This window comes from Scatophagus argus, chromosome 9 (assembly GCF_020382885.2).
Source record: "Scatophagus argus isolate fScaArg1 chromosome 9, fScaArg1.pri, whole genome shotgun sequence".
NCBI classification, from domain to species: domain Eukaryota; kingdom Metazoa; phylum Chordata; class Actinopteri; family Scatophagidae; genus Scatophagus; species Scatophagus argus.
Window position 1 is genome coordinate 8,383,189 of NC_058501.1, and position 24,396 is coordinate 8,407,584.

General features: G+C 40.5%; 2 protein-coding genes across 16 annotated transcripts in view; one reads left to right on the forward strand and one right to left on the reverse strand.

Annotated features, from left to right (window-relative positions):
• LOC124064319 (trafficking kinesin-binding protein 1-like) overlaps positions 1-16,941 on the reverse strand; it is a 43,333-nt gene extending 26,392 nt beyond the window's left edge. The window contains exons 1-2 of one of the 3 annotated variants that reach the window (XM_046398667.1): positions 16,415-16,941; positions 7,843-8,251 (exon numbers count right to left, since the gene is read on the reverse strand). The gene's annotated coding sequence lies outside the window, so the exon portion shown is untranslated. Of the gene's footprint in view, positions 1-7,842; positions 8,252-10,113; positions 11,104-13,214; positions 13,439-16,414 lie in introns of those variants that run through there. The other 2 variants (XM_046398669.1, XM_046398668.1) reach the window with 2 other exon arrangements.
• Positions 16,942-18,566: 1,625 nt separating this feature from the next.
• The window catches only part of ulk4 (unc-51 like kinase 4), a 71,592-nt gene continuing 65,762 nt past the window's right edge, over positions 18,567-24,396 (forward strand). For 8 of the 13 annotated variants that reach the window (XM_046400499.1, XM_046400508.1, XM_046400500.1 and 5 more), the window contains exons 1-11: positions 19,306-19,353; positions 19,500-19,640; positions 19,974-20,073; positions 20,398-20,537; positions 20,635-20,794; positions 21,277-21,378; positions 21,646-21,729; positions 21,885-21,960; positions 22,419-22,550; positions 22,782-23,185; positions 23,917-23,986. In XM_046400499.1, the coding sequence (XP_046256455.1) occupies positions 19,306-19,353; positions 19,500-19,640; positions 19,974-20,073; positions 20,398-20,537; positions 20,635-20,794; positions 21,277-21,378; positions 21,646-21,729; positions 21,885-21,960; positions 22,419-22,550; positions 22,782-23,185; positions 23,917-23,986 (1,457 nt within the window). The other 5 variants (XM_046400504.1, XM_046400505.1, XM_046400502.1 and 2 more) reach the window with 5 other exon arrangements.

Here is a 24,396-nt window from a genome sequence, read left to right on the forward strand (position 1 = left end):
ATTTACAGTAATTAAACAAAAAGTCACCTTTGACATGGCAGCTATGACAAACCAGTCTACAAACTCTCTTATCTGCTATAACAAAGTCAACAGCAACCCTCAACTGAAAACCACTTAATCAGCCTGAGAGACACGTTTGTGTGCCGCTGTGGAAAACTAAATAATCTCACCTAAGCTTTCAGCTATGTGCTCCCCGTTCACACATCAGTTCGGCGCACTATTAAAGGATTTCATCCATTTAGAACTCCATTAGAGCACTCTCTCACACACACACACATTTTAGGCACTTTTTCTACAATAATGTGCAGAAGCTGTTGGATAGAAAGAATTAGCACAGAGATGTAAAAATAAAGTCTTTTGTCTCTCTCTCCCTCTATTTCTGGCTCTGTCACTCCCCTCTGCTGTCTGTCTGTCTGTCTGTCTGTCTGTCTGTCTTTCTGTCTGTCTTTCTAACAATGCTGTCTCTCACAGTTTGCTAATCCAGACTGAATGACTGACTGTGCTGAAACAGGGAAACAGACACACACACACCCAAACACACACACACACACACACACACACAGCAGCTGTGGAATCATTCAGCACAGCCAATGAGCGCTCGTGTAGTGCTAAATTGCAATTCCTACCATTGCCAATAAAAAGGGGCATTTCACAATTAATTTCACTGCTTACTAATTTGCGTCACATCATAATAGTGTGATGATTCTTAGAGAAAGATTGTTGTTATTGTCTCTGGATAATCATACATGTTGGAATCTTCTGTTTGCAGTATCGCTCCTTTTTCTAAGCAAAATATACAGCACCGCAGCACATCGACATCGCCATATTTTTATTTGTGTTCCATTGTCACTGTTTTTTATCTTTATATTTTAATCACAACACATGTATTAAGTGGTGCCTTGACACCATTCAAATGTTAAATCCCAAACAATTACAGATGAAACTAAATCAATACCATTATCGATGCGGTGGTGAAGACAAAAAAAAAAACAGGTTTCAATCAAGCCCTGCTGGGAGGTCAGGAGCCATATAAAGTTTACTATCAACTCTCTCTGAATCACATGGTTCCTCCTCTGTACCGGTATGAAATATGACCACAGCACTTCAGCTTTTAAAATGAGTGCTGACAGGACGCTGATGAAGATAATAATAGCACAAACACTTCTGTGGTGTGTGTGCAGACAAAAGGTCAGTGGAGACAGTAAAAAGTATGTGTGTGTGTCCCTGTATATGTTGCTGTTAGCAAAATAAACATGATCGTTTTGTTTTTTTCAATTTTTCTTTTTTGTCAAATCAGTGGAGGAACCTCATACAAATGTCTTCCCTTTTTGTGGTTCTCAAATAGAAACTGCTGCCAAATAAGTTCCAAAGAGTGCAAACGAGTTAACCAGGACTGTTCAAAGTGCGAAGTAAACAGACTGTCTGTGGTCAGGTGTTGTTGACTTGTTCTTTTGCTGTTGCTCAGAAATTCCTTTGATACAAAAAACTGTATCATATTATATATTTTAGAAACCAGCAGTAATGAGCAAGCAAGCAAATGTACTTTACATCTAGCTGAGAAGTAGAAATACTTTTCACTCTTAATACTGAATAAAGTATTAAAGGAGCATCTTGTTTTGATTTTACTGAACTTCTCCATTTAGGTTTGGGATCAATAACACAGCTGATATACAGTATGACCAAGAGAAGTTCAAGTCCAATGTTAAAAAATGTAAATATAGACTGCCGGGCCACAGAACACAACCTGTAGTGTCACACCAACATTAGCAGCAGCAAAAGTAGCCACTAGAGGAGGAAAGTTCAAGTTCAAATTAAGAATAGGCCAGTCTCAAGCTGTCAGACTGAACAATAAACACAGCAATATGTCACAAAGGGAGAAAGTGTCAAAATCAAGATAGGGAGATTCTGTAGGCAGGTCATACAGGTCATACAGTTACACAGATCCCAAAACACACAGTCAAACTATGGCAAATAACAAAAGTAAATAACAAAGATCAATCAGAAGTTCCAGTGTTAAAACAGAACATGCATATTGCATGTTGACCCACACATGTGACTGGACTGGGACTCCAAATTAGGTCACCAAAGAGAAGAAGGGTATACAAACACATGGGCTAGACTCACACTCGCCACATGGTGGCTGGAGTGGAGAAGAAATGCAGCTCAACAGAATAGGACAAATCCAAGTGCAAAGCCTCTTATGTCAGAAAGGGCTGTGTTGTACATGTTTTTACAGAACAGTAAGGCTATTTGTGGCCAAGTGATAGTTAAAGAGCCAAGTTGGCAATGAATGTTAGAGTAGAGAAGTCAACTTTTAACCTATAAAAACACTCTTGTGAACTGTTGAACTGAAGACAGCTTAAAAGGAAAAGTTTCAAGTTTGTATTTTCAAGCAAATGTCTGAAAGATATAAAATAATTAAATTGTGAAGGCAAATCCCTGAAGCTCCCTTAGCTATACATATCCAAATAAGGGAGCAAACAACAGCTGATTCACAGGAAAATAGACTGAAAGACAAACAAAGGGAAGATATAGAGACAGAAGCAGCAAGAGAAACGCTATCCAGATGTTAGCCAAGCTGTCATAAAGTTGACTAGAGACCAGATGAACCTGGCGGAAAAACCATGCCGCACAGTGTACTCACTCATGGTGCCTGAAGACCGACGACCACCGACTCCCCTGCCCTCCAATCACATTTTCCACTGGACCAGGAGAGGGCAAGGTCGCAAGAAATAACACAGAGAGGACAGACAGAAAGAGCGTTGGGAGGGTGAGACACAGGAAGAACAAGAGAGAGAGAGAGAGAGCTAAAAGTTTTAGAGGACGGCACTGGGTGGAAGAGACAGACAGAGGAAGAGAGGAGAAGAGGGAGGGAGGGAAGAGTGACGAGGAAAAGAGACCCGAGCCAAACTGGTTCGTCATGCCTGACATGCCAATGACGGTACTCACATGGACAGCCCCTTAATGGCGCCCCCCCTCACTCTGACAGCCAACAAACCCAGCTGTACTCCTTCTTCCTCTCTTCCTGTCCTGCTTCAGAGCAGGCAGGCCTGAAGCTGCTCCTACTGTTTAACTGTTTTTCTGTCTAGATCTCCTAGCAAACCGTTCCAGTGCAACAGACAGACCCAGTCAGAGCAGTAATCATGGCCTGTAACCCACTGTGTGTGTTCGGCAAGTAATGGCACCTAAAACAAGTCAGTCTGTTCCTAAGCTTATGTAAAAAGGTTTTACACTTATCAGTTTATAATTACTTGTCGCTTAATTTCCTGGGCATGCTGCTTTCAAGATAATGTGCCTTTCATGACAAAAGTCAATAAAAAGAACGGCCTGATAGAGACAAAATATAATCTATTACTACCAGGTTCTGGTACTGGTACCATTAGTACCAGAACCAGTTTTCCCTAATTTAGCCAAATACTTTGATGCTGTTCTCGTGAAGCCACAGCACAAGCATGTCCAGAATTAGACTGGGCTACAGATGAAAGCTGCCGCTCGTCGCAGAGGGTACGCACATGAAATACAGCAGAGTTCGCCAATGTGGTCAAATATCAGACAGCCTATGAGATCTGCTGTGCCAAGGTCTTTAAGTGTCACCAACCCTGTAAATCTCATGGTGAGGTATGTGTATGCATCGTTCTTCACTAATATTATCCTTATTAACAGACACCAATTACCCGTGGGGTCAGAGTGGAAGTACAGCAGCAGATAACAGATACAAACTTCAACCACAATAAATGCCAACACGCTGTAATGTTAATGAGGACTCAACTTTAAGCGGGGAAAAAATGAGAGAATGAAAAATGCTTCTTAATATTTGCTTGGCGTCCTGTTGCCCAACTTATTAATTACACCACTAAGATAAGAACAGAATATTTTACTCTGGCATCTAAAGTGCATTTCACCCTGCAGGTGAAACTGACCCATTTCTGATTCTTCTCAAATTCAATCTTTTTGCCTTGCCCGTTCACAGTATCTGACATCAGTGTGAACACATCTGTACCATGACCCCACATTTACGCTCAACATGCCGCTGAACAACAGAACATGTCATTAGAATGACAGTACATCATTACAATGAATGAACAGTGGCACAGCATTTATATCCTGAGCTGTTTGCAGTGGTGACAGCAGTGTGGTGACTGTTCATCAGCTTTTCAGGCTGATGGCAACCGCCTGTCTTCAAGTCATTGTTGCTGCACTCCTCCACATTGGGCTTTGTCCACTACTGCTGATAATTGGCAAATTATGATGTAACAGTGATGTGAGCATGCTCGGTGGGAGAATAAATTCATGAGCTGACCTGACTGTTGAAACAGCTGTCACATCAGCAGGAATTAGATAGTCCAGCTACAGTCCAGTGGTTGGCACAAGCTGCAAACCATTATGATACTACCTGCCAGACATGACGGCACTGCTGGTTAGGTTAGAAAAGCCAACAGGTGATTTCAGTGCTTCATGGTTGCATGAGCTCATAAATTGGTTTTGTCAAGTGTCAAGATGGACGTGATTTTTAAGCAAAGCTGAATGTTCGAAAGATCTCTTTCACATCTCATTTTCTGGATTAATGATTAGATTAGATTAATGTAAGATGGTGTGTCTGATTAGTTGTTGTCCGACAAGCAGTTTTTTGTTTGTTTGTTTGTTTTTTAATACATGGCCTAAACACAATGTAGGGAGGAACATTTTAAACTATTTTTTTAAATAAAAAATAATAATGAAATACCAGGAGGAGAGAGTTGTAACTCAAATGCAAAATGTTCAACTGGAATACAATATAACTGCTTGACAAGTTCTTGTGGCAATATTTTAGAGCTCCTGTTGCATTGTATAAGACAGATACAAGAGCCGGAAACAATCGAGCCTGGAGGCATGGACGTGACCCGACATGTGGCCCTATCAGGTATGTAAACATGCAAAGTCACGTGTCAGCAACACCCCTGTCGTGATCCTCACAAATGAGCCTGAAAAGGAAAGAGAGAAAACAGGAAACAATTGTGCACTTCATTGTCAAGTTCTGACAAATAAATTTGGTTGCGACAAACTCACAGAGTTCGATGTTTTCAGTAAGCCATATTCAGATTCAAAAGATCCTTAAATCATTTTAGAATATTATGAGGTGCAAACTGATGCAACTCAGCCTGTGATGCCTGCCAGCATGCAGCCAGTCAGTCTCCTGCATACTGCACACTGCATCCATGGCAACACTGTAAGTATAGCACATACTATACGTATATGTCATATGTCTGACAGAGATGACCTCCACAAACATCCTGCAGAATGACTGCAATCCTCCAACAAAGTCTACAACACTGACAGATGGGCTACACTGGGTCAACACAGTTTCAGTCTCATGTTACTTGGCTTTGTCTTTACTGTATGTGATAAGACAGTTAACAAGATACAAGAACATTACAGCACAGTGGATGTTTTTGCATGCCGTGACTGGATCAGAGTCAGGGAGCAGACTCAGCTATTTGGATTCTACTCTGCTGGTCCACTTACATAACTTCACTGGAGTTCCCTGTCCTCCGTCTCCTCTCTGTCTGCCTGTTTGTTCCCGGTCTCACTTTCCTCACCAGGCATCCCATAATTTCACAGTTACTCAACTCTTTACATCACTGCTGGCCGGTAACCACGGAGAATTAACCTCACACCCAGAACTGCCCAGTGGCAATGAGCTGCTCTATTCAACTCTTTGTGTTCATTCATCCTCTAGACTCAGCGAAATAACACACACACTCACACACAGAATCTTTCACTCAAGGGGGAAGTTTTCACTACAAAGTGAGGCAGGGGGAGGTAAGAAGAAAGGAGATGAGAGACAGAAACAGAAGGAAATAAATAGGGAAGAAATAACTTAAATATAACACATTATTTATCTGAATTTGGTTAGAAAATTGGGCTTGTTATAGTCATCCTATCATACCAGCAGGTGGCAGCACTGGCCTGACCTGCCCTTCAGTGACTTCAGTGTTGAAGACACATGACTAGAGTAGATATTACCACATTATTTTATTTCACCATTTGATTTTGCAAAATACATGTGTTACACTGCTGGCTATTGCACTCATGGTCACCAGCATGTTCCTGTTCACTTTGTCTGACTGATAATCCAAGGCTGAAATCAAGAATAAAAATGTTTAGAGACCAGAACATTTAAAATTAAAAGCAGAGATTAAAGACAAACAACATGAATGAACACATAGAGCTGAAGAAAGCAGCTCATGTTCCTGCAAAATATCTTAAGACACCTGACAGTTTGAACAAGGCCATCCATTGTACCCGGCCACACTGCACAGCACTCTGTGGTACTCCTTTCACTTTGTTCACCACCTGTTCACCTAAGCATGGTGCCAGCAGCAGGCATTAGGAACATTACACAGATGATCAATGTGCTCAAATGAAAGAATTTGCACCAGAGCTGAGTGGTGAGGCCAATGCAGAAGTGTATTCAGATGCAGTTGTACCTCCAGCACGTCTCTGAGTATCTGAAATCAGTAAACCAGGACACTGTACCAGCTGTAGTAGATGACGACTACCAGCTCTGCAAGATTACCATCTGAATGTATACTGGTGTAGGCTCCACCTCCCTGTGAAACGACACACTGGTTTGAATGGATGGATGACTGGTTTGAACCAAATGGATGGATGAACAGCAGTTTATCAGAAGCTCCAGAAATCGTAATGCTTTTCTTTGTTGCTTTTACAGGGCTTTTTACAGAACAAAGGTAGTTTGGTGACAATACAAGGAACTCAGACCATAGTAAAGGGTGGGAGGGTGTGTGCTGTAGGAAAGTACAGGAGGGGTCTTTTCCTGTTGTTTGTGTTTAAGAAATGGGTTTCTGAAATGATTCTGGAGCTGTACAAGCGCTGGCCACCCTTATGGCCTTGTTGAAAAGGCTTTTGACCAAGCTGAACACAGCTCTCTTTCCCCTCCTCTGGGCCCATTCCTTACTGCTCCTCTGGGTCCTTTGTTCCTTATTAGACAATGGCTTAGCACTGTTGGGCTTAACAGTTGTCTTTAGAAGTTTCATCATAAGAAACTCTAGATGGTGTTGGATCTGTCACTTAGTGTTTTGGTCATGCATTATGGTGCTGCTGTCTCAGCTCTTTCCATCTTAAAATTAGAATTAATCAGTTTTTGTGTCCAGGTTGGGAGAGTCTAGACTGCTGCATGGTTAGCAGTGCAATAAAAAAAAAAACAACAAAAAAAGACCCAAAAACAATTTAAATCAATATCCATTCGTCTTTTATGTGTCATCACTTCAGTTGTTAAGAGCCTGCCAGATACTTGGTCTAGATGGGCTTATTTTAGACTGCAAAGAGAAAGGAGATGGGCAACAGCACAGCTAAATTCTGACCACTGGAGACCAGACTTTAGTGTCCTTCTACTCCCTTGGCTCCCTTGGAGAGAAGGATGAGTGGTGAGAAAAAACAAGAAGGGGAGATGAGTGAAAGAGCTGACAGAGACAGTCCCCTGGGAGCTCTTTTCATTGGCCACACTGGCCCGAGGTCCGCTGGAGCAGCTTCACTGACAGGATGTGACATGAGAAAAGGGTCACAGAGAGGGACTGTTTCTCACAACTCCACTTCCCTCACTCTCAAACACCATCTTCTTCTGCTTGCAATGTTCTTTCCACTTATTCCAAAAACATACTATGAACGTTTAATTGGGTTTCTGATGAAGAACTTCTTTGATACATAACTCTATTTTGTTGACTGGATATTTAATGGAGAGTGTGTGAGACAACTGAATTATATATTTATTCAGTGAGTGATGATACAGCTCTGCATAATGGATTCCAGTCTACCTATGGACATAAGGTATGCATGCAACATTACCAGTAATGGTCTCTGCATCTCTGTAGGTGGCTCTGAACTCCTGGAGTGCAGCCGGCAGACTTGCTTCACTGACATACTCCTCCTCTTCCTCCTCCTCGCTGACCAGTTGGAGTCCTGAGTTGTGTATTCGAGCTGTGTGTTCGGGAGACTGTTTAGGGGGTGGGGCAGAGGAGCAGGTGTAGGGAGGCGAAGTCTTCGGGTCCAGCTTGGCGCCGAGTGGTTACCGTTTTAAAACATGACCAGCCATGGACAAAACTTGGACTTGCCAAAAGAGGAATGAGACAAAACCATACTAGATTTGTCTTGGGTGCAGTATTGGACTGGAGTGGATAAAAGGTGCTCAGGATGTCTCGAGCACAGGGCACACAGAACCACACACTTGGATATATAGACGTTATTCACTGCATACCTGAAAGAGAGAGGAGCAAGACACAAAAAGAAAGGAGGCTCAATTTGCATACATTTTTAAATTAGATGCAAAAAAGTCCTGAAAAATACGAAGATATTTATGTGCAAACATGTTTGTAAGGGTATCTAATGACAGACAACGTGATTTAATAGAGAAGAAACATCCCTCTCTAGTGTTCTCACTCACATATTAGGGTGGCACAATCTGGATGCTTTTCAGCCAATACCAGTAATTTCCTGTTTCTAAATGCTGATACAAATAAAAAAAAAAAATATATATATATATTAATCTTATTCTACTGTCTACTCTGCTGTGGAACTGGATTGGATTGAATTAGACTGAGCAATGTTCCTGCCAACCAGGGCTGCAACTAATCAATATTTTTATTACTGATGAATCTGATTAATAATTGTTTTGGATAAACTGATCAATTGTTTGTCTATAAAATGTATAAAAAAGTTCTGTGAAAACTTCTGTGAGAGTGAGGTGCATGTTAAAATATTTTTGTTATTTTTTATATATATATATATATATATATATGACAAAGTGCAAATCATCTCATTTGAGAGCTTGGAACAAGATAAAGTTTGACATTACTTGAAAAATGATCTGTACAATTAAAGCAGTAAAGCAGTAAAGCAGGAAAGCAGTAGTGCAGTGCAGCACCACCACTGACTGCCTCATGATCAGCACAGGGTTTAATCAACACCACAGATAAAATGTGAACATATCAGCTTCACAGAAATACCACATTACAGCTGTTGTGCTGTACAGGTGGCAGCTGTCCCTAATAAACTCTTGACTCTGTATTTCTGAGTAGAATATAAAGTGTAATATAACGTGAGCTATTACTGAAAAGAATAACCAATAGGTAAATACATATCAGTGACACAGAAAACCTGACTGACACTCAAAGGCGATCTGATCTCCAACATCACATCAGTCAGCAGGCTGCCAGCCCAGCAATAAGGTACAACTTTCTATTAATAGTCAACTCTTCAATACACACACACACACAAGCCTCAGGAGAAGCTGTTTGATATGTACACTCACTCTTTATCATCATTGAAAACACAGCTGTGGCTTTGTTGCACCACACCCTCCTCTGCTTTCTACCATCTGTCTGTCTACCTATTCTCACCATCTTGCTTTTTTGCTTTTTTTCCACCACGGCCTCCTCTAAGACCTACTGAGTCAGATCCCGGTGCCTTGTGGGAAGTAGGATTTAGGTCACACAGTTTCCATTATTTAGGACTCCAAATGCCCAAACACTGTTGCTAATGACAACAAACCATACAGTCACTGCAAAACATATGACAAGCTGCAATGACATGTTTCTTCTGTAAGTGAGGAGGACCTGAGTCCACCCTTTACACCCACCCTGCAGTCATCAGAAAGACTGCAGGGTGGGTGTAAAAAGCTGACTGTAAATCATACTGTACTTCAGAATCACATGAGGCGACTAATAATTGATACAGAAAACTGTAGGCAGTCTAGCCAAAAAATATTATCACAATCTGTTTACATGTAATCATGATCCATGATCTACATTGCTATCTTTCCCTGCAGATTGCAGTCAGACTTGAAATAAGCCACTAGTAAAACACAATACTGCATTAAAGGAGTTATTTTTTTTTGTCACAAGCTTCTCAGCCGCCATGTAATCGCTCACTGTAACACACGCTGCATTATATCCGTTACATCACCCACGTGAAGTCATTTGTCCAATCAGCATAGCCATCTAGTTGGTGACATCACTCTACTGGTTTGTTCATGTAGCACACATTTGTTAATCAGCGAGGTTGCGTGATTAAGTTTGGAAACAGAAGACGACATCAGATTTCACGATCTCTGCTACTCACCTGAAAAGCAGTTTGTGGACCCCTTCAACACTGACCATGAACTGAAATCATCAGCTGGCCCACCCCTACGACTTACAGTCCCAGTTGTTCTTAATGACCCCTAAAAGTGCTCAGTTTTCATCCTTAGTCCAGTGTTGAGGAGAAGACCATCAAACAAGGATGGATCCCTCCCACTGATTATTTCTCAATGCACTCTGTTAATCAGTTACCCCTGGCTGTGCTTCTGCAGCACTATCGACATTACAACATAGACCACAAACATTCATTCTCAGCTCCTAAAGGGGAGCGGAGTTACACCACCATACCCTGTCAGTAACAACACAGAAAACTGCAGAAGAGAATCAAAACCCAGCTCGGTGTTTTGGCACTGATCTGCAGCTTCGGCTCCTTCAGACCTTTAGGGCGTAAGACTTCTCCCTCTCCTCACCTCTAAACAGGCCAATATCCATTTCAAATGTGTAAACTCTGCAGTATATTTTAAATGGGCTTCCAGGACCACAAAGCTATGAAACACAACTAATGGATAGCGACCAGTCCACTCAAATAAGATTCAGCTGTTAATACAAACTCTGATGAAACCATAGTCACCGCACAATAAGCGATGCATGCACTGAAATGACATGACACTGTCGAACATCCGCAGATGTTCTGTAACACATGCCCGTGCACATGCACACAATAACAAATGTTAGGGCTCATCACCAAGAGAAAGTGCAACGTGACCACATTTTCACATCCGCAGCCTTCCAACACACAAGCAGGTGACTTTTAATGTGTGAACCCTACAGCACAAACCACAGCAGTACTCCTGATGCTCTGTGGCAGATGTGACAGTTGCACCTAAACTCACAACAGTACTGAGGTGTGTGTGTGTTTTTGTTCTCTTCTCACATATAAACACTGTATGGATATATGTAAAAATGGAGCCACAGTCTATTTCAGTGGTATGTTAATTCAATAAGAACAGCAATTCATTTAATAGAAATTAATAGAATGATGTAAGTGCAAAGAAAGCGCTGAAAATCATATTTTCACTATATTAAACTGTACATTTTGAGCTGATGTTTTTGATTTGATTCTGATTAATCTTCAATGGATTGATCCTCACTGACTTTTGTAGAAAATCTTACCACAAAAAACAAAACAAAACACAGAGTGGACTTAGAGCTGCCAAGCTGCACATTCAGTGTCTGAATGCTTGTTTAATAATACACAATACATGCAAGCTACCATCGGCCTGGCATGCCAATGGGTACTATGGCAGCCAATATATCAATTCACAAAACCTGCCTCTGTAGCACTTTTGAGCAGCTGTGAGTGAGTTTTGTCCTTGCCGAAGGGGATTTCCTTACTTTCAGTAGCTGATCGTTTAAAGCACTTTGAGTCTGTGAGCCTGTGTGTGTCCTGGTTAATGGAATCAAGGAGGACTTGGATAGGGATGGCTGATGGATAACTGTTTCCACTGGTCGTCTGTCTGTCAGCACATGTTGTGACTGACTGGCAGTATGATGGAGCGCTAACACAGGAAACACTGTATGCAAACAACTTCCTCTGAGTGTTCTTTGCCAGGGTATGTTTCTTGCCAGAAGCCACAAATCTGCTTCAAGATGCATTATAAAACTTCTGTTTGTGTCTTAAGAGAGAAACAAGTCAGAGACAGGTTCCATATTCCTACTCTGTCATCACAAGAACGTAAAACTATTACTACTAAAAAGAAAGACTTAAAACCGTCTCCATAACCTCACAATTGTGAGCAGACCATCTAAAAAAACTCTCCTGTCATAAAATCACTAATTATGTTAGAAGCAGACATTATCTTGTGTACAGAAATGGCTCAATTAATTAAGAATGTACTTGGTCATGACCTGACCCGATGGGTTCAGTCTGGGCTCAGATTTCTCTTTAATTCCCTTTAGCTTGATTGAGTTGAGTTTAATTTTATTCCCCATTCTTTTCTCTCTAAGCAGACTATGTGAAAGTCCCTCAGTACCTTCTTAAAGCTTGCCCTAGATTCAAGATATTAACAAAGCAAGATAAGGGTGGGTCTTCTAGTGTTTATAGTATTTGCACAGAAAACATTCCGTGCTGTCTGTTTTACAACACGTTTGCAGTGAACGGTACCTGTTAATTCAGACTGTTTTTGGGGATTTAATTTTTTGGTCTTAAAACTGAAATATTCCAACTTTCAACACAATGTTTGAGTGAGGCTCTGAATGAAGGTTGGTCCCAGCTGCAGCCCTTTCCGTCAGCCACTTTATGATCAATGGATCCAATCAATACTGCAATATTCTCTGTCTGACCAGAGATACAATCAATAACAATCACCATCTTTACTGAGTACTGAATGGATTACCTTGAAGTATGACCTTTTATGAAAAATTAATATGAAAACATTTTTGCATACAAGCATACATTAAAAAAAAGTATAATTTTTATTTTTGAAGTTTGTTGGTGTGCACACTTACTGTATAACTCAGCTACATGGCCATTTTTTAAATAAAAAAGATATGAAATCATCAGTTATTGATATTGGCCAGGAGAAGCAGGCAAATATTGGTTATGGTCACAGTTGATGAAATTCACATCATGCATCCGTAAAGAACACAAATAACTGAGTTACACCTGCAAAAATGTCTGACGTCACACAAGACACTGGATAGAGGACATAATCAGTGTGATGTGTTGCTTAAATTCTTTTGCCAGCAGAAACTCTGGATGAAAGTTTTCAATTATTTTTTTCCCTTTGGCCTTATTTAATCACACAGCTATCTGTTCATTTGTACACAACAGCTCCACTTTATTACGTGTTTTGCTGTGTGAGGCCAAAAAACAAACAAACAAAAAAAAAAAACAACCACAACTATTTTCACTTTCTCTTTTCACTGTGACGTGATTGGTTGATGGTTAGCAGACAAAAGAAACTTCTGAAAGAAGAAGATCTCTTCTGTCTGCAGGATGCCCATACACTTCATCTGTCTCTGATGTACTCCCTCCATCTCTGCTCATTCGTTTCTTAGCCTCTCACTCACAGCTCTCTCGAATACAAGCTCTGTTCTCCTAAAGGCCCGTTGTCAGAAAGGACACTTGATACCATTACTCACAGAAACACACGGAGTCTCAGAGCAACTGTCTTCACATGAAGGAGAGACAAAGAGGAAGGCAAAGAGAGAAGAAGGAAGCTGAATTTTAAAGACCAACAAGTCACATGATCAGTCAAAGGAAGTTGAGACATCGTTTCCAAAACCTTTTAAATCTCTTCATGTAATGTCAGAATTGAACACCGCCTGGCTGATAAGTGTTGTGCTGGTGAAAGAAAAGCTTATACTTTGTTCTTTGACAGAAAAGTAGGGTGGAAAAGGCCTGTCTGAAAGCTTTGACGGACAGACCGGCTCCTCTCTCATATCACACTGGGCAAAAGGTAGGAAACCACATCCAGGAAAAAGACAGATGAAAAGGAGGGGGTGGAGGAAAAGAAAGGTACACTGATGAGAGAGGTGGGGGGGGGAGGCAGAAGGAAGAGAAAGAGCAAAAAGAGATAAAGGAGTGGAGGAATGTAAGATAGACATATAAGTGGAGCAAGAACAAGGTCTGCCATTTACAGTTAATATTCTACAACACAAAGAAAAGGCACAACAGGGAGCACTCACACTCTTCAGCTGTGGCTCAGAATGCTGTTCATGGTGTCAGGCTGTATGGCTCGTCCTGCTGGGACTGAACAATGCTGCCACAGCAGAGGAGTCTTCCTGAATCTCGATTTTAGCATCGCAGCCAGGCCAATGAGACACTGATAAAGTGTATACAAGACCTGTATTGATTGTTCTGTTTTGTGCCTATCAATTCCCTAGAGGTGCTTTCCCACACGATGGAAGAGAAATACTGACAAAACAGAACTTCACATGAAGTATCTGAAATCCAGCTTAAGACGTTCTGAGCAACTACAGTGCTGTCTGTGAGCTGTCTGCTACAGTAAGCTCCACATATGTGGCATTCCTTAAAGATATTAAAGTTTGTCATTTACTTTATGCTTCACACAGACAGCTGCATCACTTCAGCTCAATTCAGTGAACTGCATTGCTTAAAAAGAACTCACCCTGTTTGCAAATGTACAGACTTTCTTCACGTCCAAATGGTTTTTGCCTCAAACTGTACGTTATAATATGCTCAGACATGTGTGCTCATTTTTCGTCCAGAGATCACAACAACAAAAGTCAGGTCACCAGACCTGGTCTGGTGGTCTGTCTCACAGAGTTATGCTCTGTGGCTGAGGCATATGAATGGACAAGATTAAGAAACACAGGCATGGCAGCTGAAGCAGGGGCAGAGGGACTGGGGAGCATGAGGTTTGCTGCACAAGTTTTGTGGTCAAGTCACCTACTGGGGCTCCTGAAAGATGGGAGCTTAAGGGCAAGCCCAACGCCAAGCTGTGCAGAGGCGTTGGCAGCTGGCTGAAGAGAAGGAACGCAGTCTGGTCTGTAAGGTGACCATCAACCTATAGGAAGTGATGAGAGAACAAGGGGGAGCCCCTGGAACGCCATTTGTCACTTTGAGCCCTCTGGAGGTGTCATGGTCCCGTCAGTGAAACACCAGTGAAGGAGGGTGCCCACCTGATGCTGAAGTGATTACCTCTACCATCGCTCAAGACACCAGTGGACTGCTGATTGTTGTATGGGATAGCTCGAACATGTCTCATGAGCCCAACTGCTCGCATAAAAAAAGTCTCAGCGTCAGTCACGAACAGTCGAACAACAGCCAATCCCAAAGACAACCAAGTGATCACATCTCCCCTGCCCTAAAACAGCGTTCACTGATTCTGATTTTTCTTTTTTTTCAAATTTGACGGAAACTCAGCTTATCATAAATCCATAAAGTTACTCAGCAGCAACGGTGTACAGTAAGCTGGCTTTGAAGGTAAAACTGAGAGACTCCTTCATACATAAAAGCAACCTTTGACTTTTTCTGTCCTTTTAAAAGAAACGTCTGCCGATACACAAGGTCATCAATCTCTTGCACGTCACTCACTGCCATCTCATGACCTTTTATTTTTCCTTTTTGTACAGAATGCCATCGCAAAACAAACAAATGTATGCCGTTCAGTTACAAAAAAAAACTAATATTACACATGTCCGACAGTGATAAGTGATTTATCACATGCTACAAGCCTTTGAATATGTGTGTGTGTGTGTGTGGAGTAAGGCAGAAAGGTCAGATAAGAACAAACACTCCCCCACAGCCCATGTGTCAGCAGCTCTCTCCGTCAGACACTCGAGCTATCTGCTGCTCGTATGAGTGTTCTCAGGAGCCTCTGTGTGAGGCCATACACAGATCATGTGCTGAGAGCTGGCAAAACTGACTGGAGCCTTATTTAGCTTCTCCGGACTGACTGAGAAACTCTGCTCCCCAGCAGAGTATCTGAAGTAAAATAAATAAATTGATGGCTTAATATCTGTCACACTGAAGATACGATACTGCATTGTAGGCTCCTCAGCACAATCCACATCTCAGTCAAGTTCTCCTTCAATGGGCCTGAGACTCATTATCATCGTTCTTTTCTTAGTTTGTAAAGTTGTAAAATCTATTTCTTTGTTAATTTTAATCATAGAAATAAATAAGGGTTTATTGGTTTAACAGTGCATGAAAAAACAAAACACAGCAAGAAACAACTGCTTTCTTCTACTTTAATATTGACATTGTGTGACTTAAATGTTTAATACAGTGACGTGATGATTAGCTGAACTAAATGGTTAAAACTTTAAAAAGGCTGGCTGATATAATCTAATGTAGTACACATGATGCAACTGACTCACAAACATGTCTCCTGGTTTATAGAGACTGAGGAGACTTCGGTCACTTTTAATGAGTGGAGGCAGATTTGGTCTGATAGGATTAGGTCTACCTAACTCTGAAATCAATCTTATTAAAAGGTGCCCACAAGCAGCTGTGACACTCTCTCTCGGAGCAGAACATTTCCACCTCTGAGTGAGTCAAAACACTCCAAACTACTTGTTAGATCAGACCAGAGGATGTTTCTCATGCAAAGTCACATGGGCCCTTTAGTATACAGCTGAGCTAGCAAGTCAGCAACATACTCAACAGATGAGTGCGACCACTAAAATACTCGAGTCTAACTTGTGCAGGTAGGCTAAAACATTACAAGGTTTACAGTATAAACCGATCCAGAGTAACCGTTACGCGTTAACTGGAGTTACCAGACCGTGCGGCACGCTGCACCTGCCACAGTACGACCGCATGATCGTCAAACTTTAAACCTGAGACGTTCACACACTCACAGGAGGCTTCTTACCGCTTTGATAGACAGCGCAGATTTCCCTGAGGAGGCAATATAATCCCGATTTCTCTGTTTGGCGACGAGCTACAGACTGTTTGTGCGATTCAGCTCAGCGCGACTCTCCGAACTGATACGACACAACGCCGGCGTCCCAACATCAAGCCGCAGTGGGGCGAAGAACAAGCCAAGCGAGCAGACGAATAATTCAGTCAGTCCTGCTGCTCCTGTTCAAATGCATTCAGCAGCTTTTTAGTTTCCTGCGCAGGGCTGACTGAGTGGCTTGATGGAAACAAAGCTGAGCTGAGCTGTGTCAAATTCAGAGAAATGTAGAGCCATATCCGGTGTGAATGATTTCAAAATAAACTGCATCAACGTTACATCTCGTTTCGAAATATCGGACTTTTATAACTTTTAGTGTGCTGTTTGTCCAGCTGGGTAATCTCTTAAGTTTCTGCTTTTCTGAATAGTGCGTGGAAAGTGCAATATGAAAAACCTGGAATGACAAAATTTATGACTTTGATTACCACAATGTCATGCTGAGATTGTCCACCTAATTGAGACAATTTCATTACAAACACTAATTCATAAATTGTAACTGTTATAAATGTGATTGTGACAATAAAGCTTTATAGTCATTGCAGACACTGTAAGTTTTTCATTCAATAATTTGTACGGTTCCACATGTATTGATTTTATTGATAAGCACTAGCAACTGGTTTGAACATGAAAAGAAATGGAGTAGTTTGTCATTATTGCAGTTAAACACTAAAACCAACCCAAACAAGGTCTGAAATATTTCCAGTTTAGATTATGACATTATCTCTGTTAGTCATGTGTCTGTACTGCTCTGCTGTCCATGTAACGCACTGAAATGAATGGACATTAAATTACAGCTGCCACAGTTGCTTTGTCATTTAGCCCATTAGAGATGAAGGGAAGAAACAGTAGTTAATTGAGCAGTGACAGGAGTGACTTTGTAATTTTGCTAATTATAACAACTACATTGTTGGTGTGTTTGAAACAGCATCACTACCCAAAATGGCTGCTGAGACTTTAAAATTGTCACCAATCATTAAAAGAGATTTCTTTTCATATTTCTGTTCATTACATTTATTCAGGTTATGTCTTTATTCTATTTTTTAAGAGGCAAGTGTGGTAGAAAACTGTTAAAATCGAATTTATTTATTACGTTTATTTTGTAGAATAAATTGCGCCGACAGGAAACTGCGCTGTTAGCAAATTTATGTAACCTTACAAGTCAGGAAGTTTCAAGTTTGTATGAAAGGATTTCCACGGATCCCAGGTCATTCTTTATCCATCTACAAGCCGAATGTCTTAAATTATTCCTGACCCTTGTTCACCTTGCTTGCTTTTAATTTATAGCCTTCTTTATTATTTTAACATTTTCTGTTACTACACCACTGTGTGAAAGTTCCGTTATATAAATGGCAAAAACTTCATTTTCGTCAATAAAATTTACGTCCTCGTTAAATATTATATCTTCCTCAGGAGGAGGAGAAAAAAACTGTACTAACGGTCCGGAGGAAACTGAAAGGAAGTTCCGTGGTGGCTGCTCGATTGCAGTAGAAAAGTCTTACATTCTTACGTTACATTATTACTTTTGGATCATTGACCCCATACATACAAAATTTCCGACAGTTGCAGACTACATAAAATCCATTCAGGAGTGTCACGGGTGCCTTGTGTCCTGCTGCCGGTTTTATTCAATGCATGACGTAATTGCACTTTGTGTGTGTGTGTGTGTGTGTGTGAGAGAGAGAGAGAGAGAGAGAGAGAGAGAGATGAAAGGTGGGGGTCGCGAATACATAGGCTAGGCCCATTTAACATGCAGTTACTTTTAGGCACTAAACACACGTGATTTTTCTTACATTTCTTACATTTATGATGAATTGGTCTAGTGGAGGGTTGGAAATTTGCTATAGGCCTATTTAGTAAACTGTCAGACTTGTAAATTACATTTGTGTAACTTTGCGATGGTTATTTCTGTTGTATTCCATGTCCTCTGCCGTTGGCGTTCTGTTGTATGCACTCTTGTATCCTAGCAACACAGGAATATACCATTTGGAGGTAGCTAGGTTAAAACCAGTAAAACGTTTACAGTCATAGCGACGTCTTTCTCAACCCATTTGTATGTAAAAATATTTTACTGATAGAAATACACTTATTTTAATGTATGTAATGACCGTGGTAGATAGATTTCATTTAATTTAGTCAGACGAATTTGCGACTTCCCTCTCCCAGTTAGAATTCTATGGCCCCATCGCTCTTCCGCCACCAAACAGCGGGCCGTTGAAGAGGTAACTAAAGTTATTAGAGTTAGGTATTTTGATGGTAAGAGAGAGGCATTGCAAACATATAATCAACTAAGTGACGCGCTGTTTTATGTAATACCATTATTTTTCAGGTGTTGTATTTGACTGATGTCTTTTTGGTGCCCCTGAAAAGACGAAAACTGCAGCGGTTTGCAAGACCACATACTGTAGTTACATTCAAACCAACCGTTAGCCTCCAGTTTAAGTTAGCGTTAACGTTAAATAAGCCTATGTTATCAGCTGCTACAAGATTATTTTCATACTTGACAATTTAATGGAACCATGTGAGCTTCATTTTAGGGTCTTGTCCAGTTCGCTTATTATTAAAACCCTTTGGACAGGTTTTCGTATCAAATCCTATCAGAGAGAAACAGGTGCCAGGTGCTCTGCAGCTAGGTAATTAGCCTCAAATGTTATCAGCAGGTGGTGTTATCATGTGAAATGTAAACTGCGATGATAATGTAGTAAACTTTACAGTAAAGTAAAGTGTATATCCAACGTACACATACCAAATTGCAACATTAACTGTCATATGTTTGTATTTATTTGTTTGAGCTGTAACAAAATCAATTTATGAATGTGGTATCGGTTATTTTTGTAAGACCGTTGGGCAATATGAGGGTATGTAAAAAAATAACATGAATAACTTTTATAATATCTTTAATTTATTTACGGACTCTACCCCCTAAGGTCATATTGTATGTTTGGATTTATGTCTAGTTTGCTTGTGTGATGGTTTTAACTTCAGGCCTCTTTCTTTTCCACAGTGGATGGAGAACTTTATCCTGTATGAGGTGCTTGGGGCAGGCAGTAACTCTGTTGTCTATAAAGGGAGAAAGAAGGGCACTCTGAACTATGTAGCCGTCATCTGTGCCGACAAAGCCAAGAGGCCTTACATCACTAACCATGTAGGACAGTGCATTGTGTAAACGTGTTAAATTTTCATTTTTTTTTTTAATAATATAGTTGTTTTATTCAACTATGAGAAAATGCTTTAATGATTATTAAGAATTATATTGAAACTAGAACTATATTCATTACAAACTTATGCTTAGATATCAGAGGTTTGGGCCTTAGATCTGTTTCTGAGTTTGCCAAATTTCTGTCAGTATTGTCTCCTATAGGTAGACATTTTCATAGGGAAAATGCATGTGAATGCTTTTTAGGAGTAGTTTTGCGTTTGCATCTTGTAATACAGAGTACCTACTGTGTTGAATGATTTTTTGTTTCTATCCCGTTAGGTACGTCTCAGCCATGATCTGGATCATCCGAACATAGTATGCTTCTATGAGTGGTATGAGACAAGTAACCACCTCTGGTTGGTAGTGGAGCTCTGTACAGGTCAGTAATTATATCTGGCTCCCATGATAAGCAGTTAGACACCATTAGACATAACAACATGGTACTGCAAATGATGCAGAGTGAGACATGCATGTTAGGGGAGCTTCAAACTGACATTTTATGAATAGTAAATACCTTTCTATTCTGGCTTATTCGATTAATTAGAGATATTCTCTTTCAAGTGTAGATTGTAAAATGTCATGTATTTTACACAGAATGGATTGTTGATTTTTAAAACAATGTAACAGATATCAGGTACTAAATTTCTTTATTTTGCTCTCATGCTTTCTCTCTCATCTCTTGTTTGCTCTGCTCATCTATCAGGTGGTTCCCTGGAGTCTGTACTTGGTCATGATGGATGTCTGTCAGAAGATGTGGTGAGGAAGTTTGGATGGGACTTGGTCAAAGGACTGAAACACATCCATGAGCTGGGGATAATTTTCTCTGACTGGAGCCCTGCCAAGGTTTGCACCTGCATTTATGTGTATGTAGAACTGATGGTATAACAGCAAAATTATCACTGTCATATGAATACAGTAACTCTCCTTTTGTTAACTGTAGATCCTACTGGATGGCAGTGGCATCCTGAAGTTTGGCAACTTCTGTATGTCCAAGGCAGAGGGAGAGACCCTGGAGGATTTCTTCACCTTGCTCTTTACATCTGAAGAGGCAGGGGAAGGAGATAATGAGACTATTGACAGCATGAGGAAAAGGCTACAAGGTCAGATTGGTATTTTTTAATCATTTTAGTTCTATATATGTATATTACACTGTAGATTGATTGAGAAGTTAACCTGTAGATTAGCCAAAAGTACATTTTTAAGTTTATTTATGCTGGGTGTGGGTGGGGGGACTCACTGGCAGCTGGGAAACATGTGATCAGGCAGGATAAAGAAGCAAATGAAAGTAGACCAGTTATCCTATTTGGGTGAATTCTGATGGGCGCAGCCTTAAAGTAAATCGCTCGCTCGATGTAAGTCCACTATTCAGTAGTGATATAAATAAATAATTGGTTTAACATTAGCTGACATTGATTATTTTTCACAGTTTACCTCACCATGACCAAGAATACAAAAGCTCATGAAAACAATTTGGCTAAAACTCAACATCACATCATCCTTTGTTAATGATAAGGATGCTTGTCTTCTTTAACCTTTTTTTGCCTTTCTTAATTACTCAATGTGTATGTATCTACATTTTCAGGCTCACCAACTTACAGTGCTCCAGAGGTTTTGCAGGGATCAGAAACCAGTATGAGCTCTGATCTCTGGGCTCTGGGTTGTATACTCTACTACATGTACACTGGTACCCACACACAGGCGCACATGCACACACTTGTACAATGTCACATTTATATACTCACTATCATTCAGCTTTTTTCTGTTTTTGCAGTCTGTTGAAAATGATGGAGAAAATCTCATTTGTGAGGAAAAAAAATAGTGTACTTCAGCTGATGACTTAATTCTGAAAAACTAAACTGCAGAAAATGTGAATTTGTACCACAGTGAATAGGCAGTAAAATACAAGCACTGATGTCAATATACTGTATTTTAAATTCTAACTGTTTTGCAGGTAAACCTCCATTTCATTCTGATAGTTGTACTGAACTGACAGAAATGATTTTACATCAGGAACCACCACCTATCAGACAGACAGGTGATATACACACTGCCACATACACAAATGTGCTTACATGCAGAGGGATCTGAGGCCTTTTTGTGGGCATTGTCCGTTTGCATGCTACTGTTATAGAGTAGTTGGGTTTTTGTTTTATTTTTTTAATGAAGTTTTTTCTGTGTTGTTTAATACAGTGTTTTCATCCAGTCCTCCCAGTGAGGACTTCCAGAATCTTCTGAAAGGTTTGCTCATCAAAATCCCAGAGAAGAGGTCAGGTTCTTAGACACTCATACACACACACACACACACACACACACACACACACACACACACACGCACACACGCACGCACTCACACACACTCACACTCTGTCCCACTAGTGCCATTATTACTGTTTTCGTAATAAATATCATGGTTGAAATCTTGTGGTAGATTACAATTTTATTTCATTACAGTTACAATACAGCATCCATACTGTAAAGTTTAAATGATGTGGAGCAGGTTGGAGTTTGTTGCTCGATTGTTTGGGTAGTAGCTTACATATATTGCCTTAAGATCATAATGTTTTTTGTGCTCTTTATCTTAATGTAGTAGCTATTGTATTGTGCATTGAAAAATACGTTTTATTAATAAAGCAAGTCTTGTTCTTGATCCGAATAAAAATGAAAAGAGAGAAAAGTTCCTTGAGTTAATGTTTAGTTTTTTTGTTTTTTGTTTTTGTTATTTAGGATGGATTGGCCTGCATTGCTGGAACACCCTTTCTGGACACAAGTTCTGAAGGAGGAAGAGGATGTGGAAGATGAGGATGAAGATGGACAGGAAAAAAATGTCTCTGATGCGGATGCTTCAGCTAGTTTGAGGTGTGTTGATATGTTACTCCTTTTTTTTGTTAGCTCTTACAGATTTTACAATTATTTTGTTGCAGCCATAGCTTGTTTACTGTACACAGCTTTGCTTTGTGAAAGAGCAATAATGTACACACTAATGGTAGATGTCGATGGCAAATGTTGCGTCCTTTAATCCACTGAGAAAAACCTTTTTTTTTTCCTTGGTTGAGTAGTTTGTGTTAGCACATATTTTTACCTCCACAGACGCACAGGGGTCCCTGAGCCTTTCTCTCCAGGACAGCCAGACAGGTTTCCCAGCAGCCACTCAGCCGTTACGCAGCCAGCCTGCAGGATTTCGAAGAAACTTTTCTCATCACAGACAGCAACTGCAACTACTCAGAGACCATCTGATGGAAGGACTGATAGCCAGCAAGCTGTCAGACACACAACCTGTGGAGCGGACATTTGTGTCACATGTGCCAAAGTGGACTCTTTTAGACTGACAGACACAGAAACTATGAATTGTTCCTTAAGGGACAGCCAGGGCTTGGATACACATGTGAGAACGGAGAGAGGAGGAGAGGGAGAGGCAAAGACGGAGGATGACCCCAAGCTATCTGGGGCCCTGCAGTTACACACACTACAGCCTACTAAATCATTTCCACTAGGTAACAAATTTCTTGATGTATGATATTAAAACAGCTGTACCCTGTTCCAAAAAAGTAGGGACTTTGTGGGAAGCATAAATAAATGAAATTTGATTACTTGATAGTTCTAATCCATATACTCAATTGAAAACAGTATGAACACAATATATTTAAAGATAAACATGTGTCAAAGACTTAAGAACGCACAAAATTTCTCTCAGTCATCACTTATGACCTCCTAGGAGTGTGTGCTGGAGTCTGTAACTGCAGAGAACCTGCCCTCTGCCTGCCTGCCTTATTTACTTTGCTGTGTTGGAATATTTCTGACTGTCAGCCTTTGTGCAGCACTGTGTAGCCCTTGGGTAATAACTGCAAAGTCGGCACTCTATAGTGAAGACGTAGCAAACAAGTATAGAGAGATACAGGTCTGTGTCTGTGTGTCAGTAAACAGTTTGTTTACTAATGATTGCATTCTGTTTTTATTTAGCTTTACACGGCATCCCCCTTTTTTGGAATCTGGCTTATATAAATAGAGCTGTAGTAATCTGGTTCTCTAGAGTAGGCAAATTTTATTCTGTGCTACTATCTTTCTGTCAGCCACGAACATGTAGATTTTTCGCTGTTTGCTATTGTTGCTTTTGTTTAAGCCTAATCCCTAATTAAAATGTTTGCACCATTTCTCACACGTCACACATATATGTGTCTATCTGTGTCAAAATCTGATTTAGTATCTTGCATGCTTCCTCCTGCAGAGAGCATATCAGAGCTCAGGCCAAAGAGTGGTGTGGATGAGGACAACACTGAGGCCATTTTTTTGCTAAGGTATTGAGCTCAGTCTGTTTGCTATTTCCTGTTTTGCCGGGGTCACGCGTGTGTTTTGCCAGGGTTCTAATCAGTAAGTTAATTAATGGCCTTAATTTATTCTTCTAGAAGAAAAGTCTAAATCTCGAGAGGGTTGCGCAAAATATTTTAAGTTACGCACTATACAAACTTTTATCTAGCCACACACACATCTACAAATATGTTATGGGAACGTATGCAGTATATAATAAAGTACATCAAGTGTTATTGCGGATTTAAATTTCCCCTGTGGTGCTTGGATATCAGTCCCCTGTCCAGTACTGTACTGTACCAATTACACCACAGGGGATCAGCCTCCTATGCATAAATCCTACTGTTAGCCATTGGCAACTTATGGTATATTTTAATATTGTCTTCCTGTTATTTTTCTA